The sequence below is a fragment of the Harpia harpyja genome, chromosome 12 (assembly GCF_026419915.1).
Source record: "Harpia harpyja isolate bHarHar1 chromosome 12, bHarHar1 primary haplotype, whole genome shotgun sequence".
Lineage (NCBI taxonomy): Eukaryota > Metazoa > Chordata > Aves > Accipitriformes > Accipitridae > Harpia > Harpia harpyja.
The window spans coordinates 6441642-6462185 of NC_068951.1; the positions used below are offsets into that span (position 1 = coordinate 6441642).

Genomic DNA, 20544 nt, shown 5'->3' on the forward strand with positions numbered 1-20544 from the left:
GCGTTGGGGCGCCAGCGCGCCCCCTGGCGGCGGGAGGCCGCAGCGGAGGGGGAGAGAAACCGGCGGCGGGACGAGGCGGCCCCGGTGGGACGGGACGGGACGGGACGGGACGGGACGGGAGAGGGGGGGGGGCCCCCGGTGCGACCGGGGGCTGCTGCGGGCAGAGCCTGCAGCACGGCCTGGCCTTGCAGGGAGCCACTCCCCGCGGGCAGCCGCGTTGGTCCTTGCGGGCAGTGGTGTCGTCGAGGTACGGGGTGCGTCCCCATCCATTCCGGTGCTGGTACCGGGAGGCCCCAGCGGTGCTTACCCTCGGTGTTGGGGGGGGGTGTGGGGGGGTGGGTGTGTGTCCCCCGCCGGGTCCCGGAGCGTGGCGGCAGGAGGACGGAGTGCAGGCTGCGCTCATGAGGCTGCTGGGTCCCCAGTGCTTAGCTTCTCCTCGCCCTCCACCGGCGTGGGGGGGGTCACGGGTGGCTTCCCCTGCCGCAGAGGGGGGGGGTGTCAGCATGGGACCCCAGCCCCTGCCTGACCTGTGATGAGCCTGCCCGTGCTCAGCCCACAGCATCCCATGGGGCATGGCTGGGGGAATCCCCCCTCCCGGGGAGCCATGGGGCCAGGCGGGCGCTCGCCCCGGTAAGGGCTGCGGGGTGCATGGGGGGGCTCACCGGCCGGGCTGGCACCGGCCCCGTTACTGTTCACTGGGAACGAAGCCACAGGGTGGCGCTTTCGGCACGCGGCACCGGGCACCGTACGGCACCGTACGGCACCGTACACGCACTGTACTGGCACAGGGCGTTCAACCCGCGCCAACGCTCCCACCGCCCGTCCCCTCCACCCCGCACGGTCACGGAGAGCGAAGGGATGGAGCGGGGGACGCGCCGTCCCGGTGACATCCCGTGCCCGGGTGACGTCACGCTGCCCACCTGGGCCGTCTGGCCGTGGCGCGGGAGCCGTGTGCCGGCATGGTTCACTGTCCATGGCCCCAGGGACTGGCTGGCGTAGAAATCCATGGGGTAAGGCTGCTGCCACTCGACGTCCTGGAGAGCCACCGCGGCCTGCGGAGGGGACAAGGAGCTGAGTCCCCAAGCGGTGCCTGCGGCGGGGGAGCCGGCAGTGCTGGGAGAAGTCCCAGTGTGGCGGCTTGGTGTGCCGAGCAGAGCACTGCCAGAGTGAAGCTCACGGCATCAGGAATCCCGCTGGTTCACAAAAGATTGGAAATCCCAGCGGCACACCCGGGGCCAGGCACGGAGCACAGCCGGGGAGAGGAGGGGACGCTGCCCTGCTGCAGGGACAGCCCCGTCCTGGCAGCTCGCAGCACCGCAGCTCTGTGGGAGGCTCTGGCGAACCACCCCAAGCCAGGATTGGTCCCCCCAAAATGGGAGAGGGGTGCCTACCTCGTAGGGTGTCAGCAGCGGCTTGCTGAAGGCTTCTCCCCAGTCGATGGAGAGCCGGGGACAGGCTACCTGCACCCACCTGGAAGGGAAACAGGCGGCAACAGATGGGGACAAGCATTTGGGGAAGAATAAGCCACAACAAAGCCTTGCAGCAACCCCCTGGAAGGAAACAGAGCGGGCACGGAGCGAGGTCCCTACTGTGCCAGAGCCAACCTGCCAGGAACAACCACGTCCCCTCCCCACGCCGTGGCCACGGCATGCACAGGGGTGCACAGTGTCCGCCCAGGTGACAGTGGGACAGACGTGGCAGGGATGGCTTCCAGCGGGAATCAGAGGGCCCAGACAGGGATGGGGCACCCTGGGGACCCCGGCACGGGGGCTGAGGTGGGGGTCAGCAGCACTCACGCGTCCACATCAGGGAAGAGGCGCAGCTTGCTGGGGAAGATCTCGGACAGCAGCACCCGCACGAAGGGTCGGCCCAGGGCGTGGAGACGCGACTCCAGGTGCTGCGGGGGGAAAAGGCACCCGGTGGGGGTTAGGGGAGCCCAGACAGATGCCCGCAGCAAGCCCCCCAAGCCCTGCTCATAGCCCTTTCCTGGCCATCAGACCCTCTGTGGGTCCCAGCTCTGCCCCATGGCCACATCGCATGGCCAGGCGCAGTGACAGGGACCGCGGCCATGGCTCTGGCTCGTGCCCGGCTCTCCCCAGCGTGTGCCTCAGTCTAATGAAGTAATTACCGCTCAATGACAACAATCTGTTCTCGTTAGCGGCTGCCTTCCCTGGGACGCCTGCCTGCCCGTGAGCTGGCTGCGGCCAGAGGCTGCAGGAGAAGGAGAGGGGCCCAGGAGGGGCCAGGGACGTCCTTGTCCTCCGGAGCTGGCACTAATCAGCCCCTGCCCAGCCAGCCCCAGCCATGCCTGTGTCCTGCCCACTGCGGAACAGTGGCTGCTGGGACCTCACCGCCCCACTCTGCCTACTGGTCCCTGCATTGCCCCAAATCTCACCTTTGACTCCCCCAAAGTTGCCAGGTGTGAGCGGGGCTGCCGTGCTCAGGGCACCCCACTCCCATGGGGCAGGACACTGTGGTCCTGCTCCCCTGGCCCAGCCGGGGTGCAGAAAATGCCAGCGCGGTGGCTGAGCAGGGACGCTGAACCCGATCAGAAGTTCATCCAATTAAAACAAACCCAGGGAATTAATTGCCGAGCTGCCTGTGTGGGGGGGTCTCCAAGGCTGGCCAGCTCTCCCCAGCAAGGGGCACGTTTAATGAGCCCTTGTCCAGCCTCCCTCATCCGCTGCTAATTGCCCTGCCCGCTCAGCTCAGGGGCACGCAAACCCCGGCCAGAGGCAACTGATGGGCTGCCAGTGGTGCCAGGTCCACCCTCACCCCAGCAGTGAGGCCACTGCACCGATGCTGCCATCGCTCACCAGTCCTTCACCTATCCAGGAGCAGCACCCGGTGCCCAGGTGGGGGCCATGAGGAGGGGGACGGTACCTGCAGGATGCCAGGGGAGCCCTGGCGCCCCAACGTGCCCAAGATAAGCCCCCAGCAGCGGGCGCCGGCGGCGGTGCGGATGGCATCCTGCCGAGCACGGTGCATGCGCTCGTGGCCATAGTGCTCCTGGGAGAAGACCTTGCTGTAGGGATCGTACCTGCAAAGCAGAACCGAGCTCACATGTGCCCCATCACCTGCTCGTGCCCCATCACCTGCCCCCCTCCATGCTGGCCCCAAACGATGCCTGTCCCTCACTAACACTAATTGCCTCCCACAGCCGATGCAGAACCCAGCCGGCTCGTTAGAGTGCAGAGAGGGGACAAGGACAGGGACAAGGCGAGTGTCCCATCGCAGCCCCTCAACACCTGGCACAGCCTGGGCTCCGCACTCAGCTTCACGCTCAGCTCCCCCCTGTCCCGGTTCATCAATTATGAAGAAATCTTTGATTTGTTGCTTTGTTTGACGAGGAGAATTTTAATCAAATCCCACTCGGGTTTCGGCAGCTTCACCAGCGCCATAAACCTGACGTGTGCCTCCCGTTAGTAACAAACGACCTACTAAGAAATTCAGATTTCACCAAATGGGCCCAGCCTTTCACTCTTGATATTTCATCTGCTTTCAGCGGCCTCATCATCGCGCTTTATGGCCTCTGCCTGCAGCAGCCGGGCTTTAATGGCTGCACCTCCATGAGCTTTCACAGGTACTTGTCAAAATGTTTATATTCAGCCAGAGTAAATGGCTGGCGTTCATCTCCCTGCCGCACCTCTTCACCCGCCCTGTGGCCCCTTCCCTGCCTGTGCCCACTGCAGGCAGCTGCCTGCCCAGCCCTGGGCTGGGGGATGTTCCTGGGGTACACGGGGGGGACAGCTGGTTCCCAGTGTGCTGGGGGAGCTGGGGTGCTCCCTGCCGCAGGGCTGATGGGGACCAGAGCAGGTGCCCGTGGGCTGCCTGTACCTGTAGGCAGGTATCCCTGGGTTGGCAATCATGATGGACTCCAGGTGGAAGCGCCCGTCGCCCAAATACCTGCCGAGAGAGGAGGGAGAGCTACGGCACACGGGAAACAGCGGCACCCATCTATGTGCCTGCCGGTTTCCCAAGCCACACTGTGCAGAGATGCTGGGAACCCAAGGGCAGCAGGCACAGCCAGGTCTTCCCGTCTCCGTGCAGCCCCCCGGCATGCTGGGTTGAGAGAGGAGGGCATGCTCGGGGCGAGGAGGGATGCCCACGCCAGCATGGGGTGGCCGGGAGCCGCTCCATCTCAATGGCTGGTTCTAGACGTTGCTGCTTCCATTTCTAATCGGATTTCAAGTCAGCAATTACATTTCAAAGCCTTTCATTCAGCTGCCCTAATGGAGTGAGGGCTTGGAAAATGAATTCAGACGTAAAACTTGACTAGATTTTGCCCTTAATTGGAGAATGACATTTTGGGAGATCAAAGCTAATTTGTCTGCAAAAGTTAGCCCCAGAGACGAGGGAAAGAAGAAAATAATAACACAGGGAGGACGCAGGTACGCCAGCTGCGTGCACCTGCGCGGGCGGCCGGTTGGTACCGCACTGTGGCTCCTCCGGCGGCGGGAATGACCCACTCTCGTCAATGTGGTGCCAGCCTGGCCGCCCCTGCCTGCTCCCAATGCCTCTGGGGAGAGATGTAAAGCAGCGCCTCTTCCCCAGCGCCGGGTGCTGCTCAGGATGAAGCCGGAGCCCCCACTGACCCCGTGCCCGGCAATCATGAGCCTGGCTCCCCACACAGCCACGCTCGGAAAGGTGCCGGCACTGTTGGCTCCCAGCAGGGTGAGACAGATTGGGGCTTGACAGGCCCAAACCCGCACCTAGGCTCCCCAGCTCCCCCCAAGGGTGGGGTCCTTGTATTTATTTATTCTGCAGCGCACTGCATTCACAGTACATTAAGCATTTCCATTACCTAAAATAATTAGGTGATAGGAAGCGAAGTGCTCCCTCTAATTTGCTGTCCTTAAATAAAATTAATGTTGCTGTGATGTTGGGCCCCGGCCATTTGTCTTTTCCAATTATCCACCCGCCCTTCCATCTATTATCTATTCTGATATACGACTCAATTATTTCCTCTGTGCTACGAGCACGCGCCACTCTGAGCAGTGTGGGGAGCTTGAGGGGGCCTGTCCCAGCCCACGGACGTCTCCCTGCCACCCCCCAGAACCACCCCACGGCCAGGCAGGGGGTACAGGCAGGGCGGGCAGCCTGGGCCAGGCATGAGGGTCTTGGAGGACCCTGGGTACTTACACGATGGCATCTGTGTCCTGGGCGAGCCGGGGTGACGTGCAGCCTAGGATCTCCCCTGGGGACAGTGGCTTGCACTGGGGCACGCACACCTTGTACTGGGAGCGCAGCTCCTGTGACGCTGCCTGCGGAAGACATGGCATCAGCAGGGACAGACTGTGCAGACTGTGGCCGAGGCCAGTGGTCCCCGGCACTGCTGGGGACCCTTGGGGACACCCCGGCCCTAGCTCCATGGGGCACCAGTGGCAATGGCTGTGCTGTTGTGCCCCAGCACAGCAGCAGCAGAGGGGAGCCCGTCTGCTCAGGCCGGCACCGTCACGGAGGGTAACGGCCCCACACAGCCGAGATGCTCAGCGAGGCTCAGCCAACGTATCAATTAAAAGACAAGGGAAAATGCTTAATGCTTCGATAGCCCCATGTTTAGATAGACATGGCTCAAGAGGCTCATTCATCTCCTCCCGTCCTACCCAGCCGGCCGTTCAGGGGCAGACAGACAGACCCGCTGGAGCTTCCCCTGCCGCTGCCGGCACTGCATCAAAATGCCAAGTGCTCCACCGCCTGCCCTGACATTTACAGAGCAGCTCCCAGGGGAGCCAGGGAGGGGTGCCGCCATGAAACATTGATCAGAGTTATTATAAAGTACTTGATCAACATTACGGCAGCAGCATATTATTGCAGCGACTCGTCAGAGGGGAACCGTCACCACCGGCAACCTGGGGCAGCCGCTCCAGCCCTAGAGCTGGGGCAGGGAGGGACTAAGCCAGGGCCAAGGCAGGGGGAGACACAAGCCTCATCCCATGCCCTGCACTGCTGGGGGTCCCCATCTCACCTGCACCGTGGAGACGAACTGGATGGTGCTGACGAGGGCCAGGGAGGTGCCTGCTGCGAAGTTGAAGCGAATGGTCTCGAGGAAATGGAACGTGTCAATCTTTATGTCCACGAACACATAGAGCATCTTCAGACCCTGCGTGGCATCGATGGGAACTGGTGAGAGGAAGAGAGAGGGTGTGTGTGGGGGGTACACCTGGGGCCTCGGCGAGCCCCCGGCCGCTGCTGCCCGCAGCCTGGGGATAAAGCATGTTGGCGGGGCTCCCTGCGCCCCAACCGCCTCAGTGCGGGCAGGCCAGGGTGGGCTGTGCCACCCTTCTGCCCGTGCTGGCACCCTGGGCAGGGGGTGCAGATGGGAGCAGTGGAGAGCACCCGCTCGTTTCTCTCCGTATAATGGCAGCCTTGGGAATCAATGAACACAAATCTAATTACCCCCAGTGCTAAGAAGCCCGTGTCACCACAATTAAGTGAATAATTAAAGTACACAGAGTCCACATCGATCCACAGCTCCGCATTCACTTCCCATTTTGGTGCTCTTCACCTGATCACAATTAAGTGCAAATTACTCCCTCCCGCAGGGCACGTGGGGCTGGGAGGGAGAGGGCAAGCGCCTGTGTGCTGCGCGGGGACGCGCCCCACCGTCGGCCACACTGGTGATGGGAGTACTGTGGGCAGCCCAAAAGGAGCCCAGCACCCTCTCATCACCCTGTGGGCAACCCAGGGTGCCCTGCAACCCATCCAGCCCGGAGCAGGCAAGGACCACATGGCAACGGGCAGTGGATGGCGGCTGGGCTGGCGACAGGCAGCTTGGCAGTGCCTGCCTGTCCCTGCAGGGAGCAGCTCCAGAATATGTGACTCCTGTCCCGTGGAGCAGCCTGGCTCTTGCACTGGCACACTCCTGAGCACTGCTGGATATGGCCCCTTCCTCCCCTTCCCGCTGTTCATTCATGAATAGCAGGCTACAAACCAGGGGTTTTATACTCCCTGTTCCAGTAGTGCCCATAACCCTCCTTCCATAACAAAGCACCTAGCACAGATATTTATCACTGCAAACGCTCACACTGATGTGGCTTTCAGGACAGATTTCTCAAGTGGGGAGTCAGTATTTCATACGGAGCCTGACGCAATTCTTCAAACCCATTTATACAGCCCCATAAATGTCCAGGAGGGCTGCCAGGTGCCAGGAGCGTGGTGGCAGCAGGGATGCACGCGCCTGCTGCTCACTACAGTAATTCTGCTGATCCACCTTAAAACCCAGAGCGTCTTATTGTTATTTTTGGGCTGATTCCATCCTGGGTGGACTTCAAAGTTAGCAGCATCTGGGACAGCAGCGCAGTTTCCATGGCAACTGGATCCAGAGTACTGTCCGCCTAGGGAGCACACAGCCTCCTCCTCCCTTCCCCGCCCAGCCTGCGTTGCACCCGCAAAGCCGCTTTCCCCGGCCCCGGCCCCGCGCTGGCCCCGGGATGAGCGGGACCCCCAGACTGTCGCTCCCCTCTGCCATCGCTCCCGACTTCCCCCAAAGCCCACAGCTGTGGGGTACGGGGCGAGAGCAGCCCTGTCCCCATCACCAACTCCTGGGCGAGCAGGGTCCTGCCAAGCCATGGCCTTGCCGCTCTGCTCTTGGGCACAGGGCTGCTATTTGGGCGCTGTGGCAGTGCACGGCCGAGCAGGATGAGCATGCCCTGCTGCCCCCAAAATCCTGCTCGCGGGCAGCTGCCCAGCCAGCCTGGCCTCATCCAAAGCCAACAACTGAGGCTGCAGAACAGAATCCCTTTGGGAAGGGATTAGCCCTTGGCACTAAGTCTCCGAGCTGGCGTGGAGCAGGGCGGGGAGCCGCTCGGTACAGCACGGTGGCAGCAGCACAGCCTCTGCAGTACCATGCACCGTAGCCTCGGCAGTGCCCCGGGGCCGAGTGTCACCTACTCAGGCAGCTGTGTCCATAGTGCACCAAGAAGTCAGCACCCAGGGCGCGGGCTGTGTAGTCATCCACGCAGCACGCACCGTAGGTCACGTCGCCCATCACCACCGCCTCTGCATTTGTGAACCTGTGGGGAGGCACAACAGTGAGGGTCATGGCTGGCTGCCGTCACCACAGCCCACGTCCTGTCCCCCAGCCCCATGGCACACCACTACTGGAGGACCCCGCGCTGCCATCGAGCCCCTTGCCACGCGCCAAAGAGGACAAGCACTGGCTACTCTCCGAGATGTCAACATGATTAAGCTGGAGAGCGGTAATCCGCCTCTTCAATTGGGTAAAGCTGTTTGCAATTCAGCGGATTATCCGCTCATCAAACAATACGCTGCCAGCTTCCTAATGCTCCAGCAGGGAGAGGAGCAGAGGGAGACCCGGTGCAGCGTGGTGCCGCCGCTCCCACCAGCTGGCCCTCGGGACCAGAGCCACCGGGACGGCCAGAACAGCCACCCTGGCATCCCCAGCCATGCCAGCCAGGCTGGTCAAGCCACCGTCCCCCGGTGGCACCGTGCGAGCTGGTACACCCCAGCCCACACCCAGCTGTGTCACCCACAGGTGCCGGTTTGGACAAGCTGGGTGTGCTCCCGGAGCAGCTGGTGCTGAGGTGGCACTTGGCAAGGAAAAGCACTGAGTGAACACTGGTGTTGTCCCCCATCCCTGCTCCAGCATCCCAGCGCTCCAGCTCGAGCCTACCTAGCACCCGCCAGCCAGCGGAGGGGCATGCACCAGCACCGGGTGGCAAAGCCGGTGCTCTGGCATGATTTAAAGGCGCCACCTTTGTGGGTATTTTATGGCACCATTTTGGGGGATTATTAGCTTGGCTGCCTTCCCAGGGAGCTGCCGTGGTAGTTTACGGATGAAAGCAGGTATCGCGATGACAAAGCCCCGTGCCTGGAGGGGCTGCTTAAAACAGATGCTAATTCCTTATTTACACCGAGGTTGCACCAGCGGCTGTAGCTCAGTGCCAGTGGGGTCCGCCCTGCCGCTGGTGCGGGGCTGGGGCGAAGGGGCCGGGGGAGGCTGGCGCCCTGGCACAGCATCCCCCCCCCCCCGGCACCCGGTGCTGGCTGGGGGCCAGGGTCCCGCACGCTCCCCCCCGAGCGCCAGGCAGGGAGCGTTACGTCGGCAGCAAGAATAGAAATGGTGGGCAGAGCTGGGCAGATGGCAGAAGGTGGAGAAATGGCGGAGCGTGCTGAATATTAACAGTTCCGGCCCATCCGTCAGCACCCGGGGAGGGGGACAGGGGAGCGTCTCTGCTGGAGCATCCCGGGAGAGGGGGCAAAGCCATCCCTACCTCCCGCGTCCAGCCCAGGCATTTCCCGCTTCTCGCAGTGTCGCAAGGGCTGGGGACGCCATTGGGGACCGTCAGAAGATGGAGCAGATCCTTGCCAGCACCCAAATCCCGTGGTCCCTTGCTGCCAGCATGGCCTGGACAGGAGGATGGCTCCTCCGCTGCCTACACGGCCGTGCCATAGGACTGGGGGCTGCTGGCAAAGGTTCGAAAAGGCTCTTCTCCACCCCCCCCAAGCCCTCAGCCCCCTCCTCTAATGAGAGGTGATGAGATGAACATGAATCAGACTCCACACATCTCAGCAAAAGTGGAAAATTATTCAGCTCCTTAAGATTCAGGACGGGGAGGTCTGACTCAGAGCGGCAGCCAGCACCGCTTAATTTTTTATAGATTAAAATGTATGCAAATTGGCCCAAACCCCAGAGAAAGTCCCTGGGGGTGAAGAGCAAGAAAGTGAAATAGCAACGGCAGAGGGAGGAGGGCAGAGGCTGGCGGAGGCGCCTGTGGCCCGTGCCCAGCGTGCAGGGCTGCAGCCTGCAGTACGTGGCCACCGGCCCGTGGGCAGGTAGAGAGGGGGCTGAGCCCTGCCCCCGCCACGGGGAACCATCCCGCTCCAGCTGCAGGGAGCGGAGCCACGACCGAGCAAGGAGCAAAGAGGCTGTAGAACGATGCCTGGTGAGGAGGGAGCCCAATGGTGCTGCCATTGCGTCCAGCAAGGCTGGAAGGGTACCAGCAGCCTGGCAGTGCCAGCAGGAGAGGCACAGAGGCACCAAGACGGCACGCACCAGGGTCACCCGCGCCGGCTGGGCTGGACGGTCGAGCGGAGCAGCAATCATCTCCCGAGACAAATCAAAGGCAAGTGCGGGGGCCTCCCCTTGATGTTTTAATCAGTTCGGTGTCGCCGGAGCCTTTCATCAAACTACAGAGGAAGGAAACATCAATTAGCAGCCACCTGCCTCCGACGCAGGCCAGGGAGCTGCTCGCCCGCCAGACTGGACCGGGATGCAGGCGAGGGGCAGCGATGGGAGCATCCTTGTGGGTGTTTCGTGTCTCCGCAACTCATCGCAGCCGTGGACGGGTCCCAGCAGCAGGCCGGCAGGGAGGACGTGGTGACGGGGCTGTCCCCACCCAGCGCTGAGCCGCTCACTACGGCTGGGAGCTCATGAATATTGAACACGTGGGGAGGTTATTCATCTTTTATGTCCCGCAAACCCCGGCTCATTCTGAAAAACCACCCAGCCTTAGCATTTTTCTCATCTCCCCCTAATTCATTATCTCCTCTTTTAAACAGATGGCTCCCAAAATCCCATTTATAAAGCGCCATGCTCAGCACTGGCAGGATGCAGGCCCGGGCAGGCCAGGTCCCGGCCCCGATCCCAACTGCCAGGATCCCTGAACCCTCCCAGCCCTGCTCTTCCCTGGCCAGTGTGGGACAGAGGCGACAGCGACCTGAGGACAAGTTTGGAGGCTGAAAATGCTGGGACAGACAAGCACACCCAGTGCCAGCATGTCCCCAGGTATGGGGTGGCTGCTCCCTGCCACCCGAGCACAAGCACTGGGCTGGAGAGCAGGCCTGATTTATCATGGCCCCTCGACAAATAAATGAGAGCATTTGCTGCCAGCAGGAGCGCAGGGTCCCCTGACACCACAGCAGCGTGTGAAAGATACCATGCTGGTCCTCACGACGTGAAGCAGAGCCGCTCTCCCTGGCAGAGAAGAGTCCTCAGCCCCAGCTCGTCCATCGCGCCTGGCTCCAGCAGCCCTGGGCATGGAGGGGACTGCAGGGACTGAGCTGAAAGCAGCCAGACCTGGCACCACGAGGCTGCCGGAGGATGGAGCTGGCACCGAGATGCTGGGGTGCCCGTGTATCCCGCTGGGGATGGGGATGCAGACTGGGCTGCTCCTTGCTTCACAGTCACCTGCCTCGCCTGCATGTGGCCCTTCACAGCACAGTCACACTGTGGCGTGGTGCCACCTCCCTGCCAGAAAACACCTGTGGATAAGCAAGAGGGTTATGCCCTGCAAATACCCCAAGCCCTGTCCTCCGGGGGAAAGGCAGAGCCCCATGATCACCCCAAAAACCCTACACCCACTGCCTGTCCTGTGGCACCCAAGCCCAGCCCATCCCAGGGATGGGCGCCAGTGGGTGCCGCTGTCCTGGGGCATGGGGGCTGACCACAGCCCCGGCCAAGAACAATGCACTTAATTAGTGGAGAAGCTCATCACCAAGCCCTATTACCAGACTCCCAACTTCATTAACACAGGAAGGCTGCGCGTAATTAAAATAATGAGTTTGCAATTTTACTGCAAACAGTGCTGGAAGAGCCCCACTGCAGCTGGGCAATCACCACCCGCTGGCAGCGCAGGGCCCCGCAGAGCATCTGCAAGTGGGTCAGGACGGGGTGAGGTGCATGTCCCTGCAGCCCCCCAGGAGCAGCCATCTCTGGCTGGGTCCCCTCCCCTGAGAGGACCTCCCCCTGCGTCCTCACTGGAGGTGCCAGGGCTAACCCCACCATCCCGAGGGGCACGTCCCGGGGGTACCCCAGCTTTGCTGGCCTGTAGCTGCAAAAAAAATGAAGTAAGGCAAACCAAGGGCCCAGCGCATAGTAGTGGCAAAGCCACCACGGCCGTCCTGTACCCAGATGGTGCCTGTCCCCTCTTCCCCATGGCCAGGCCACGGCCCTGCCCGTTGGTGCCAGCTCCCCGGACTCCATGGGGACACGAGGAAGTAGTGGGGGGCACATGGTGGTGGGCACCACACCTGCGCTGGCACATCCCAGTCCTGGGAGGTGACAGCCCTATAGACCCCACACACACCCCCCTGCCCAGTCCCCTCTACACCAGTCACCGCCCAGGCTGAGGTTTTAAACATCTCCAGTGAAGTGAGAACTTCATTCTCCCTAATGATGCTGTTGTGCGGTTAATGACGGTGATTAAATTCCCCTGCACAGCGTGCTGCACCGTGCTGCCAGTGCCTCTGGGTTGCACTTAAAGGACAAGGGGAGAAGGGAAGGTAGTGCTGGCTGGCAGAGCTACGGCACTGTGCCATCAAGGCCAGATCCTGACCTGTGTTAGCATCCCAGGACAGCCCTTTGGGACCCCCGGTGATGCCACCGGCTTCACCACGGCACTCAGTACCACATTGCTCAGTGGCACATCACAGATCTGCCTGGCTAGGGGACCTGGTGCCCTTGTCCTGCCACCCACCAGCCCCAGGAGGGGACAGCCTGCGTGGCACCAGGGACCCGCCTGTGGCACCAGGGACCTGCTGGGCACACCAGCCCTCAGGGGCTTTTTTGTCCTCACTATCACAGCCACAGCAGGGCATTTTAAGCCATGCTAGAGCTGCTAGGCTGTGTACACAATGTTTAACTCTTTGCTGCTCAATCAGAGACGATTCAAGACCCCCGTCACTCTGAAATATCCTCGTACACTGCTGGGCACACTATGGCATCATCACTGGGATGCTCTGTGCACCCCCAGCAGTGCCTTGCACCGATGCTCAAAAGCCATCAGGCCATTGGGAGGTGCTAAGGCTGTGGCAGGGCAGCCACCCCCTCCCCGCCATCACCGCCGCTGAGCCACGGCTGATTAGCAGGAGCCACTTGCCCAGTCCCGGCGCGGGGAGATGGAGGGATTAGCAGCTGCGAAGCCTGACAGCTGACTTTATTAACAAGGAATCGAAAGCCCAGCTGAGAGCCCAGCTGATCCGTCTGCTCCAGCCCCGGTGGGGGGAGAGGAGGGGTCTGCTCACGGCTGCACCCCCCCCTCCACCAAGGCAGTGGTACAGGGGACACGGCTGCTGCCTTCCCAGCACGACAGCGGGTGGGCTGGGGGGCTGCCCCCCTCCCCGAGCCGCGGTCCGAGCTCCCCCCACGCACCTCTCCACGCTGCCGCCCCCCAGCACGAGTTACCCTCCGCCGAATTACATCAGCCGTGACAAACGGAGCCAATTTGGAAGGTGCCGCGAGAGCGTCGTGATGCGGTTTCGGCAGCCCGCCGCCCCACCAGCTCAGCAGACCCCAGCCCCGCCACCCCCCCCCCCCCCGCAGCCTGCCGCTCACCCCAGTGCAGGTTCGATAATGACAAACCTATTAACGCTAATTAACTGGGCCTCACGCCGGTCAATGCTGTAAGTGCGCTCTCAATTTCAAAGGCTCCAGGCTAAGTACCCCACCAGCCTTTCCGGAGGCAGCAGCTGTGACACTTCGGCTACATCTTCATCCTCGCAGCCCCTTGGGGCTCGGCAAGCGCCAGTGCAATGCTGGGAAGCCCGGACAGGGCGCCGGGGGGGTCCCCACCTGGCAGTCCCTTCCCCTCCTTGCCCCCACTGGGGCTCCCAGGGGGCCTGCTCACTCCCACATTGCAGTGGGGGACGCGGTGACACTGCCATCCCCCTGCACGGGGACAGACAGACCCACAGACAACACCGCGTCCCCCCTGAGCCACCCGTGCTGCAGCGGAGCGAGGCCACGTCCCTGCTCTTGGCCCTCCCCAGCACCGCCAGGCCACGGCGCAAATATTTTATTAAAAGGCAGCTCCAGCAGAAGGGATAAATATTCCGTCTGAGTGGCGGCAGACACAGCTCCAGTCGAGCCAGAACACACGGGGATGGGCACCGTCGCCCCAGGGGCACCAGCCCCAGGCACGGCTCTGCAGCCATTACCAGAGCATGGAGGAGAGGGGGAGCTTGCTGGCATCCCCAAGCCCCAAATTCCACCAGCAAGGAGGGGGCAGGAGGCTGCGGGGATGGGCTGGGGAGAGGGGCTGCTTGCTGAGCAATGCTCCCCATCGGCGCAGGTATCCCTGGCATGCTCAGCCCTTGTGTCCCCTCTGTCCCCAGTGGGAAGGGGACGTGCCACCCCAGGGCCGACGGTAGCCCAAGCCCCTGTCGCCAGCTTGGCTATGGCAGCCACTGCCGGAGCACACGGCTGCAGCGATTCCCGTCACGTCGGAGGCTCATCCGGCCCCGGCGCCGGGTTAGGAGGGCCAGCAGGAGCAGCGGCCGAGCAGCGATTCCACATTAATGCCAGTGATGAATATTAATAGCAGGAAGAGGCAGGCACTAACGAGGCCACCTGCCGATTCACACCTCACCTACGGCAATGTAACTGGGTCCCAAGCACGTCCCCGAGAGAGCAGGAACAGGGCTGGGCTCACTCCTGACCACAGCCGTGATCCTCCAGCCGGCAGTGCTGGTACCCAGCACAGTGACATCCCCAGCCAGAATCACGGATGGCACCCGGCGCTCCTGGCAAGAGACCGGCAGCGGGGTGTCTCTGGGTACTGTGCGGCAGCAGCGAAGGAAGGATACGGCCCTCCTGCTCAGCCTCGAAGCCATCCCCCATCCAACCACCAACCGACTGGCGCTGCCATGTCCCTGCTCTTGGCCAGGCACCTCTCCCCACACAGCAACCATCTCCCACCACCCATCTCCCACCAGCACCCCCCACCCCGGCACCCATGACCCCACCTCAGCCCTGCGGAGTACCCTTGACAGGGAAGGCGAGTCCAGTGGGGATGCCAGCACCCTGGCATCCACCGGGAAGTGGGGCTTAAGGTTTCATTCAGATAAAAGAGCCCCTTAATCTGCTGCCTTTGAAGTTGGAGACATGAAAGCGGCTGCGTGCCAAAGCCGGAGAGGAGGCAGCTCTGCTTAAAGGGACAAGCCCACGCGGAGCCGCCCACACTTGCACCCGTCCCCCCTGCCCCCCACACCCATCCCCTGCCCGTGCCCGCCTTCCCACTGCTCCCTCGACCACCCCAAGCGTGGGGCTGCCACGGTCCCGCGGGGGAAACGATGGTAAAGCAGGGACAAAGCCTGCAAGCACAGCTGCCTCGCCACCCGTCACAGCAGCGGCTGCTCGGCTAGCGGCGGCGAGGAGGCGAGCCTGCTCGCCCTGGGAAGGCAGCTTACTAATGAGTGCCGCGACCCCGATGGCAGACGAGGCATGCGGTGCTATTAGCACTAATTCACTGTGCAAAAACAGAGAGGGGCTGGGGAGGGGGCAGCCGCAGCAGGGAGAAAGCCGGCAGGGAGGGAGGGAGGGAGGCAGGCACGCTTGGCGGTAAGGAGATTACGGCCCATTCCTGCAAGGTGCTTGCATCCGCTGCCGCTGCAAAGCCCGGCTCCTCTCCGGTGCCTCTGACCTCACCTCCGAAGTGGCACAGAAAATCAGGATAGGAGCCACGGGGAAGGGGCTGCCCAGCAGGAGCCGCTTGCGGTCAACCCCTCCAGGCCATCACTGTGGCCTCGGGCCTCCACAGATGGAGAAGGGCTGCCCCCGAGCACCTCCGTGCTGCCCTGAGAGTGGCACAGCCAGACCGCAGCCACGGGGACAGGACGCGACGGCAGGGGAGGAGGGCAGGGGACCCATGTGGTGGTAGCGGCCCCGCTGCCGGCCCTCCCTTCGCTGGCTGCACTGCTGTGGTGAGCGTGCAGGCACCGAGCTGGCGTCAGCCAGTTGTTAACACGGCTGCTCCCTGGCTCCATCACCCCAGCGAGGGCCCCGACACGCTGAGCTTGTCAGCAGCTCCCGGCAAAGCAGCGAGGGGAGGAGAAGTCGAGCGGCGAGGGCCAGGCTGGCGCAGTGCCAGTCCCTGTCCCCGAGGCTGGCAGCGGGTGTCTGCGACCTGCCGCAGGACAGCAGCGTTGCCTGCGCCTGTGGCCAAGGTGTCCCTGCAAGGGCAGACATGCTGGGGCCCCCCGCACCCCCCTCAGCAGTAGCCCTGGGCCTCATCCTGCCCAGGCAGCCCTGTCCGATGGCCACCCCATTCCCGGCAGCAGCCCCCATCCCCTCGCCAGGCTCCGCAGCCAAGCGGGGAAGCGCGGAAAAGCCGTCATCTTACCGCTCAACGATGTCTGCAATGGTGCAGGCGAACATGAGGAGGCCTTCCGGCATCTGCAGGGCCACTGGGAAGAAAAACAGCCCCAGGGTTAGGAGGGGCTGGAGGGGATGCCCCAAAATGGGGACCTGGGCACCAGCCCCTGGGGTCAATGCATCCAGCTCGAGCGGCAGCTGCAGAACGACCCTCCCCAAAACAGCCAGAAATTGGCCAAAAATCCTGGTGGCTCTGGCAGCCGGGGTACGTGTGGTCCTGTCTCAGCCTGTATCCATTCGCCCTGCTCACACCCAGCCCCTGCACACACACCTCATCCCTTTTTGAACCCACTGACACTGCTGGTCTCTCCTGCTTCCCGCAGTAATGAGTTCCAGATTTTAATTATGTGCTGCACAGGAAAAGGTACTTTCTTCTGTTTATTTTAAACCCACTCCTAATAATGTAAACACGTGCCCCTGGTTCTCCCATTACAAGAAAGACCAAATAATCATCCCCTGTTCAGCCTCTCCTCATCATTCACAATTCTATATCCCTCTATCATATCCCCCTTCGTTTGCCTCTTTTCCAGCTAAAGGATCTAAATCTATTTAATCTCTCCTTGTACAGAAGCTGTTCCAAACCTCTGATCATCCTCGCTGCCCTTCTCTGCACCTCCCCTCCCTGCTTCTCTCCTTGTTTTGGGAGGGTGGCCGGCAATGACAGACCGTTGTGCCTAGCAGAAATATATTCATCAATGAATGATGCTTCTTGGTTTGCTCCCTCCTCACAGCTTGGAACAAATCCCTTTGCCTCTGCAGCTCAGCTGGGCCCCCCCAGCACCTGGGGTCCAGCCAGGACACCCCTGTGGGTCCCCCCAGGCTGCCCCAGGACAGTGGGGAGGAGCAAGGACCATGCTGGGGGAGATGAATGGAGGAGGCCCCATTAACTCCACTGCTGTTTCACCTCCCAATCTCACTAAGACATCCCAGCTCCAGCGATATTTATCCAAACGTCCTCTCCAGATCCCCCTCCAACAGAAATCCCTGTGCTGCCAAGCTCAGCCCGCTGGCCAGTGTGGAGCTGTGCAAAGACCTGGCCCAAACGGGGCTAATCTCACCCTGCTCCAACCTGCAGGGCCCAAGGAAAAGCTGCACGCACTCTGTCAGTCCCTGTCCGACCTGGGACGACCAGGCAGCTCAGCGTCCTGGCATCCCCCAGCCTGTTCGGGACCATGTGGGACTGCCCTCCACCTCAGACTGCCCCCAACAAGCAGACCCACAAACAGCTTTGCCTCCCCCAGCGGGGGGTTGGCAGGAGGCAGCTGGGTCACTCTCCACTGCCACGGCACTATGGGGACAGGGGATGACACCCCAGCCCCCCCCGAACCCCGCAGCAGGCAGGGCGCAGGCAGGGCTGGCCGCAGCCCGGTGGGAGGCTGCGTTCCCCCAGCAACGAGCCCCTGGCTGGGCTCTGCACGCGCAGATTTTTAAATCCCAGCACGGCTGGCTGGCTGATGGGCTCCGCTCCCAGCTCTGAAGTCTAAATCCCAGCCGCATATTTACATTTAATTAGGAGGTGCCAAGCAGCAAAATACAGCAACGAAAGCCAGAGCGGCGCGGCTGGGCGGCCTCGCTGCGTCCTGATGGGCAGCCCTGCCACCCACACCGCAGCTGGGACGGACCGGACAGCCCCACAGCCTCCGAACCCTCGGCATCACAGCCGGGACCAGCTCAGGCAGCAGCTCCCAGGACAGCCCTGTAACGCCTGCCAGCTCCTGCCAGCTCAGTGGCAGCAGGCAGAGACATTCCTAGGTAGACACAGCGTTTCAAATCTGGCTCTGCCCGGAGCCCCCGGCGCCAAACAACCCCGTGAGCAGGCCCTGCCTCTGTTGGAAAGCATGGGTGGGGACACTGGTGACACCGGTGACACCCAGGACGGAGGAGGCTGCACGCCCTGATGCCTGTAGCCGATCACATACCGAGAGCCGGCTCAGCCACAGCAGGATGCACACGATGCAAGGGGACAGCCCTGGCACCACCCTGCAGCACCACAGCGCCTGCTCTGGGGCCACCACAGCCACTCCCCACCCCTCTGGGGCTACAGCAACCCCTGCAAGGACCCCGAGAAAGGTTCAGACCAGGGCGTAGCATGACCCAGCTCTCCGCCAGCCCCTCCAGCCCCCCGCAGCTGGGCATTGTGGGGTTCCCCCTGCCCAGCCCTGGCAGCATGGCAGAAAAGTGCAGGGAGAGAGGAGAGCAGCAGGGACCTGGCCGGCATCCCAGACACATCTTGCAGGCTGACAGGTCCGCGCAGCTCAACCTATCCTGTCCAATGTGATTATAATCCAGAGATACAGATCTATTAAGCCCCCCTGAGGGAAGGAGAGCTCGCCAAGACAGAACCTAAACATGGCCAGGGCATGCTGGGCAGCTCGGCACCATCCCTGCTCCAGCCTCATCGGCCTGCACCCTGGCCCAAGTGGGCTCCCTCACCACCAGCGAGCTCAGCAGCACCAACTCGCCACGCTGCAGCCCCGAAACCCCTCGTCCCCAGGGCTGGCGCTCACCCTTCCTGGCCTGAGCCTGCCGGATCCGCCAGATGGTCTTAGGGATCTCGAAGTTGTAGTTTCGGGGCAAGGCCTCCGTCGCCTCCCGCAGCTCCACATTACTGAGGATCTCCTCGGGGATCTGCTGCGCTGCTCGCCGCATGGGGCCTCGGGCTGCAGGACAAACGAGGTGGCCTAAAGGAGCGACTGGGAAGGCGGCACACCGCGTACCCCACGGGCCAGCAGCATCCTCGCTGCCCTCATGCCACCCCCAGAGACAAGCAGGCAGGAGAAGGGGGTGAGTTTCCGCCCTTCATGCTGGGGGCAGGTTGTTGGCACTTTTTTGGGGGGGAAAACACCTTTTTTTTTTTTTGCCCAGAAAGCAGCACTGTAACTATGTGAAACCCTATGAGTGGGGCTGGCTCCCACCAAGCCAGGACACCAGGCACAACCACCTACGGCTCATCCGCAAGCACCCCGGGGGTCCCTCCTGCCCCAACAAGGGGATCCCGTTATCCCACCGGGGAAAAGGCAACAGCAGCGGGTGAGCCAGGCCCGTCCCCGGGAGCCTCATCCTGAAGCCAGCCCCCGCCAGCAACCGCCCCCCTACAGCTCGGCAAAGCCGGAGAGCGGCGGGGGAGTGACAGCAGGGGGATTATTCACTATTTCCAGCTCAACACCGGCACTCATGAGCCACCAAACCCTCCCCGCACGGCCCACGGTCGAACCGCCAAAGGGCCAGCTGGGCCGGGCCGGCGGCGGGGGAGGCCGGGCCGGTGGCTCCGCCACCGGCCCGGCCTCCCCCGCCGCCGGCCCGGCCTCCCTCGCCGAGGCAGCCGAAATAGCACCCGGTACCGGCACCGGGAACCCAGCGTTAACCCAACCTCAGCCCACCTGCGGCGGGCACCGGGGCCGCGCTCCCGACCCTCACGGAGGCCGCCATGGCTCTGGAGCACGTGAAGGCGGGAAGGCATCACTAAGCGAGCCCCGCGCTAGGCCAGAGCAGTCGCCGGCCGAGAGATCGAGTGTGGGGAGGGCGCCGGCGGGCCCCGACGGGACGGGCGGTGCAGCGGGGACCGACGGGTCCCCGGCACGGTCCCGACGGGCCCCTGGGTGTGCAGGGGGCTGTGCCAAGCGCTGCGATGTCGGGGTTGACCCCCTTCACGTCGGGGCCGTGGCCCCGCCGCATCCTCCTCCCCGGTGCTGACCGCCCCGGCGCTGCCGGTCCCAACTTTAACACACGGACGGGGCGGGGGCGACGGGGCCGTTGTCACGGTGACGGGTCCGTGTCCCCCCCACCGTGTCGCGGGGCGGAAGCCAAGTCCCTGCGAGGCGTGGGGCAGGAGGGAACCGGGGGCAGCAGGGACCCCCAGGGGCGGCGGGGGACCGGGGAGGCAGCTGGGACCCCCCGGGGGACAGCGAGGACCCCAACGGGGCAGCGGGGACAGCAGTGGTCTCGGTGGGATAACGGGACCCCCGGGGAGGCAGAGGGGAGAAGGCGAGAGGGACCCTCGAGGGGCAGGAGGGACCGCCCGGGGGGCAGCGGGGCCCCGGTGGGATGTCGGGACCGCGGTGGGGAGTGTGGGGACAGCAGGGACCGGGTGGTCAGAGGGGACAGTAGGCACCGGGGTGCAGAGGGGATAGCAGAGCCCCCGGTGGGGCATCGGGGACCCCGGTGGGATAGCAGGGACCCGGTAGGGCGGAGGGAACGATAAGGGGCGGAGGGCACCGTAGGGGACGGCAGGGATCCCGGGGGGGGGGGGGGGCGGCAGGGACCGTGGCGGGGCGGAGGGGACAGCGGGGACCCCGATCGGGTGACGGGACCACGGCGGGACACCGGCACACCGGGGAGGCGGAGGGGGCGATAAGGGGCGGAGGGGGACGGTGAGGACGGCAGGTCCCCGGGGAGCGGCAGGGACGGTGCTGGGCAGACGGGACGGCGGG

At 63.3% G+C, this 20544-nt stretch overlaps 1 protein-coding gene across 2 annotated transcripts; it reads right to left on the reverse strand.

Annotated features, from left to right (window-relative positions):
• Positions 1-329: 329 nt before the first annotated feature.
• Positions 330-19586, reverse strand: DPH1 (diphthamide biosynthesis 1). 2 transcript variants are annotated; one of them, XM_052804312.1, is made up of 12 exons: positions 19495-19586; positions 18622-18774; positions 16083-16146; positions 7894-8015; positions 5969-6123; positions 5143-5264; positions 3838-3906; positions 2884-3040; positions 1797-1897; positions 1392-1470; positions 921-1052; positions 330-477 (listed from the first exon to the last, which is right to left on the reverse strand). In XM_052804312.1, exons 1-12 carry the CDS (start codon positions 19541-19543, stop codon positions 400-402), a joined length of 1281 nt encoding a protein of 426 aa, XP_052660272.1. In that variant the 5' UTR covers positions 19544-19586; the 3' UTR covers positions 330-399. The 2 variants fall into 2 exon arrangements, with proteins under 2 accessions (XP_052660272.1, XP_052660271.1); XM_052804311.1 differs by having other exon boundaries at positions 380-471; positions 912-1052.
• Positions 19587-20544: the final 958 nt, after the last annotated feature.

What these genes read in the sequence shown, in the direction of transcription:
- DPH1 (XM_052804311.1), bottom strand. Translation starts at nt 19,543, where the DNA reads ATGGCGGCCTCCGTGAGGGTCGGGAGCGCGGCCCCGGTGCCCGCCGCA. An exon ending in ATTGCAGACATCGTTGAGCG is followed by an intron (nt 8,016 to 16,082) that starts GTAAGATGACGG and finishes GCCTCCCCACAG; the next exon opens with GTTCACAAATGCAGAGGCGG. An exon ending in CTCTTCCCTGATGTGGACGC is followed by an intron (nt 1,471 to 1,796) that starts GTGAGTGCTGCT and finishes TTTCCCTTCCAG; the next exon opens with GTGGGTGCAGGTAGCCTGTC.